The sequence below is a fragment of the Oncorhynchus mykiss genome, chromosome 17 (genome assembly GCF_013265735.2).
Source record: "Oncorhynchus mykiss isolate Arlee chromosome 17, USDA_OmykA_1.1, whole genome shotgun sequence".
Lineage (NCBI taxonomy): Eukaryota > Metazoa > Chordata > Actinopteri > Salmoniformes > Salmonidae > Oncorhynchus > Oncorhynchus mykiss.
Window position 1 is genome coordinate 17059225 of NC_048581.1, and position 5000 is coordinate 17064224.

The 5000-nt window shown below is 50.9% G+C and overlaps 1 protein-coding gene across 1 annotated transcript in view; it reads left to right on the forward strand.

Annotated features, from left to right (window-relative positions):
• LOC110493426 (voltage-dependent calcium channel gamma-2 subunit) overlaps nt 1-5000 on the forward strand; it is an 85333-nt gene that overhangs the window by 60905 nt on the left and 19428 nt on the right. The window contains exon 2 of the mRNA XM_036948340.1: nt 326-409. Coding sequence (XP_036804235.1) covers nt 326-409 — 84 coding nt within the window. The remainder of the gene's footprint in view (nt 1-325; nt 410-5000) is intronic.

Below are 5000 nucleotides of genomic sequence, written 5' to 3' on the forward strand. Positions count from 1 at the left end.
GTAGCACGTACAGTCTGCATGTGTAGGCCCCAATATCTTTTCCAACTGTCCCGTTATCTGGTTTTAATGTCCATTCGAGAATGCCCTTCTAGCCAATCAGAAATGAGTATTCAACAATGCTGTGGTATAGTACAAGATAACCATGACTTTTACTGTCGCTCTGGTCTTTTGTTCTTATAGTTTTAGGTCTCTAACCATCTCCCTCTCTCTGTCTCTCTCTCTGTCTCTCTCTGTGTCTCTCTCTGTGTCTCTCTCTGTCTCTCTCTCTCTCCCTCTCTCTCTCTCTTTCTCTCTCTCTCTCTCTCTCTCTCTCTCTCTCTCTCAGGCTCATACAAAGGGATGTGTAAACAGATAGACCACTTCCCAGAAGACACAGACTTCCAAGCGGATGGCGCTGAGTTCTTTTTACGTGAGTCCTTTATTTCTTTCTCTCTCCTTCAGTGTATTTTTCTCCTCCATCTCTCTCTCGGGTTTGTTTGTTCTATTTTGTTTACAGTGCCATAAGTGTGACGTTTCTTACTTGAACAGTGCCCGTATCTACAAAGCGTCTCAGAGTTGGAGTGCTGATATGATTTTTTTACAACTGTCCCATTATCTGGTTTTAATGTCCATTCTACAATGCCCTTCTAGCCAATCAGAAATGAGTATTCAACAAGACTAAAATTAGTCAGGTCACATGGTCAGTTTAAACCAGGGAAGAACAACTGTCCTGTCTAATTGAAGCCACAAAGTTAAAGGCCGACCTCAGGCCGATCCGCAATTATAATGAAGGGAAAATGTCAATCTTCATGTAAATAAATTTAAATATTGAAGATAAACATGGTACCAATAATTACTTCTGCAACACCAGATGTATGTCCTTGAACCGATTGTTTTAAAATCGCACACAGAAGAAGTTATGAGGATAATTTAGTAGCTAATGGCAGCCTGCAGTTCCCCGGTCGGCCTTCAACTTGAGATAATCAATGAGAGGGGGCAGCACTGAGCTAGCCTGCAACATCACTTCCTGGAGTTGCTCAAACTGCACATGTTATGTGCACATCAATCTCCCATATGAGATGCCATCTTAACTGACTTCCTGGGCTTCAATGTGCTATTGAGTCTTCACATAGGAATGAATGGTGTCACGTAATCGATGGCTTTGTCCATTCATTTGTACAGTCTTTGGGTCAAACTGTTGGCCCTATCCTGGTATGGCTGAGTCATGTTATCGACCATGAGGAGTATAGCTACGGCTGCACCACGTGTCGTTAGGAGTGCTTGATGGTTGAATGGACACTCAACTGAATGAGTGCAGCGAAGGAAGTGGAGGAGGAGGAGGTGGAGGAGGAGCAGGAGCAGGAGGAGGTGGAGGAAGAGTTGGAGGAAGATGAGGAGTTGGAGGAAGAGGAGGAGAATGAGGAGGAGAAAGAGGAAGATGAGGAAGAAGAAGAAGAGGAGGAATAAGAAGGTTTGTCAGGATGAGGATGAGGAAGAGGAGGAAGAGCAGAAGGAAGAAGAGGAAGGGGAAGAGGAAGAAGGGGAGGAGGAGGAAGAGGAGGAGGAACAGAAGGAAGAAGAGGAGGAAGAAGAGGATGAAGAAGAAGAGGAGGAGGAGGAAGAACAGGAGGATGAAGAGGAGCAAGAATAGGAGTATGATGATGAAGAGGAGGAGGAATAGGATGAGGAAGAAGAGGAAGAAGAGGAGGAGGGTAGCAGGACTGCGCTGTCGCTCTCCCTATGGTTTGCCAATTAGGACACAATCTTCTATAAATACTCCAGCCTCACTTATATGGGTCACACCTCTCTCTCTCTCGCTCTCTCTCTCTCTCTCTTCATCCTCCATCCCTCCATCTCTTAATTCCTCCATCCTGCTCTCCACTCCTTCATTGCTCGGCCTGTCTGAAAGAGAGGGCACAGGGGCAAGGGAGGGTGAGGGGGTGAGAGAGAGGGCGTAGAGGTTATCACCTCTAGGGGGTAAGGTGGATACAGGGTAGGGATGAGGGTTAGGGAGGGTAAGTGCAGTACAGGGTAGGGGTGAGGGTTAGGGAGGGTAAGTGGGGTACAGGGTAGGGGTGAGGGTTAGGGAGGGTAAGGAGGATATAGAGTAGGGGTGAGAGTTAGGGAGGGTAAGGAGGATATAGGGTAGGGGTGAGAGTTAGGGAGGGTAATGAGGATACAGGGTAGGGGTGAGGGTTAGGGAGGGTAATGAGGATACAGAGTAGGGGTGAGGGTTAGGGAGGGTAATGAGTATACAGGGTAGGGGTGAGGGTTAGGGAGGGTAAGGAGGATACAGGGTAGGGATGAGGGTTAGGGAGGGTAAGGACGATGCAGGGTAAGGGTGAGGGTTAGGGAGGGTAAGGACGATGCAGGGTAGGGGTGAGGGTTAGGGAGGGTAATGAGGATATAGGGTAGGGGTGAGAGTTAGGGAGGGTAAGGAGGATACAGGGTAGGGGTGAGGGTTAGGGAGGGTAAGGAGGATACAGGGTAGGGATGAGAGTTAGGGAGGGTAAGGAGGATATAGGGTAGGGGTGAGAGTTAGGGAGGGTAAGGAGGATACAGGGTAGGGGTGTGAGTTAGGGAGGGTAAGGAGGATATAGGGTAGGGGTGAGAGTTAGGGAGGGTAAGGAGGATACAGGGTAGGGGTGAGGGTTAGGGAGGGTAAGGAGGATATAGGGTAGGGGTGAGAGTTAGGGAGGGTAAGGAGGATACAGGGTAGGGGTGTGAGTTAGGGAGGGTAAGGAGGATATAGGGTAGGGGTGAGAGTTAGGGAGGGTAAGGAGGATACAGGGTAGGGGTGAGAGTTAGGGAACTCAGAAAGAGGTGAGAGGGAATGGGGGTTGTAGTGATAAAAGGAGGGAGGGTAAGGAGGATACAGGGTAGGGGTGAGAGTTAGGGAGGGTAAGGAGGATACAGGGTAGGGGTGAGAGTTAGGGAACTCAGAAAGAGGTGAGAGGGAATGGGGGTTGTAGTAATAAAAGGAGGGAGGGAGACGAAGAGAAAGAGCAAAGCACTGTCATCAAACAAGCAACAGGACAATATAGGAATAAGGTGGAATCATATTACACAGGCTCCAACACATGTTGCATGTGGCAGGGGCTACAGGTCATTCATTGAAAATAACAACATTGTGCTGGGCGTGAGGGCCGCCTCCAACCCAGAAGATTCTCCATTACATCTCACCCGCCTAGAGGAAGGGGACGATGAGACAGCCTACAGGGAGGAGGTCAGTGAACTGGCAGTGTGGGGCCGGGGGAGCAACAACCTCTCCCTCAACGTCAGTAAGGCCAAGGAGATAATCATGGACTACAGGAAACGTGGAGGAGAGCCCGCCTCCATCCACATAGTTCCTCGGTTTCCACATCACTAAGGACACTCAGTCGTGAAGAAGGTGCAACTGTGCCTCTTCCCCCTCAGGAGGATGAAAAGGTTTGGCAAATCCTCAAACATTCTGCAGCTGTACCACTGAGAGCATCTTGACGGACAGCCCAGTACATCACTGGGGCCTAGCTCACTGCCATCCAGGACCTCTATATCAGGCCAGTAGACAGCCCAGTACATCACTGGGGCCTAGCTCACTGCCATCCAGGACCTCTATATCAGGCCAGTAGACAGCCCAGTACATCACTGGGGCCGAGCTCACTGCCATCCAGGACCTCTATATCAGGCCAGTAGACAGCCCAGTACATCACTGGGGCCGAGCTCACTGCCATCCAGGACCTCTATATCAGGCCAGTAGACAGCCCAGTACATCACTGGGGCCGAGCTCACTGCCATCCAGGACCTCTATATCAGGCCAGTAGACAGCCCAGTACATCACTGGGGCCGAGCTCACTGCCATCCAGGACCTCTATATCAGGCCAGTAGACAGCCCAGTACATCACTGGGGCCGAGCTCACTGCCATCCAGGACCTCTATATCAGGCCAGTAGACAGCCCAGTACATCACTGGGGCCGAGCTCACTGCCATCCAGGACCTCTATATCAGGCCAGTAGACAGCCCAGTACATCACTGGGGCCGAGCTCACTGCCATCCAGGACCTCTATATCAGGCCAGTAGACAGCCCAGTACATCACTGGGGCCGAGCTCACTGCCATCCAGGACCTCTATATCAGGCCAGTAGACAGCCCAGTACATCACTGGGGCCGAGCTCACTGCCATCCAGGACCTCTATATCAGGCCAGTAGACAGCCCAGTACATCACTGGGGCCAAGCTCACTGCCATCCAGGACCTCTATATCAGGCCAGTAGACAGCCCAGTACATCACTGGGGCCGAGCTCCCTGCCATCCAGGACCTCTATATCAGGCCAGTAGACAGCCCAGTACATCACTGGGGCCGAGCTCACTGCCATCCAGGACCTCTATATCAGGCGGTGTGAAAGGAAGGCCCGGAAAATTGGTATCAACTCCAACCACACAAGCCATAGAATGTTCTCTTTGCTTCCGCATGGAAAGCAGTACTGGTACATCAAGACTGACACCAACAGGCTCCTGAACAGCTTCTATCCCCATGATATAAGACTGATAAATAGTGGCACACCCACAGGGCCCTACACACTTAAAGGCTCTGCACACCCACAGGGCCCTACACACTTAAAGGCTCTGCACACCCACAGGGCCCTACACACTTAAAGGCTCTGCACACCCACAGGGCCCTACACACTTAAAGGCTCTGCGTGGTCAATCCGACATCTGAAGTGGCCGTGCAACACCTACTGATGGAGCCTCCACAGACTTCTGGGCTTAGAGGAGCAAAACAGAGCTATGGTGAAGGAAGTTGTCCAGGAAGTGAGTTTGTGTTTATACAGGACGTACCTTCCCCACCTACCGTCAACCAATCATGTCCATGCGGAGCTCTACGGAGCCCTCCGAGGTGCACAGCGATGCGGTATGGAGCTTGGCCTTGAAGAGGCTTTCTGCACACTCCAACACACACTCCAACACACACTCCAACACACACTCCAACACACACTCCAACACACAGCACCTTCAGAATGTATTCAGACCCCTTGACTTCTTC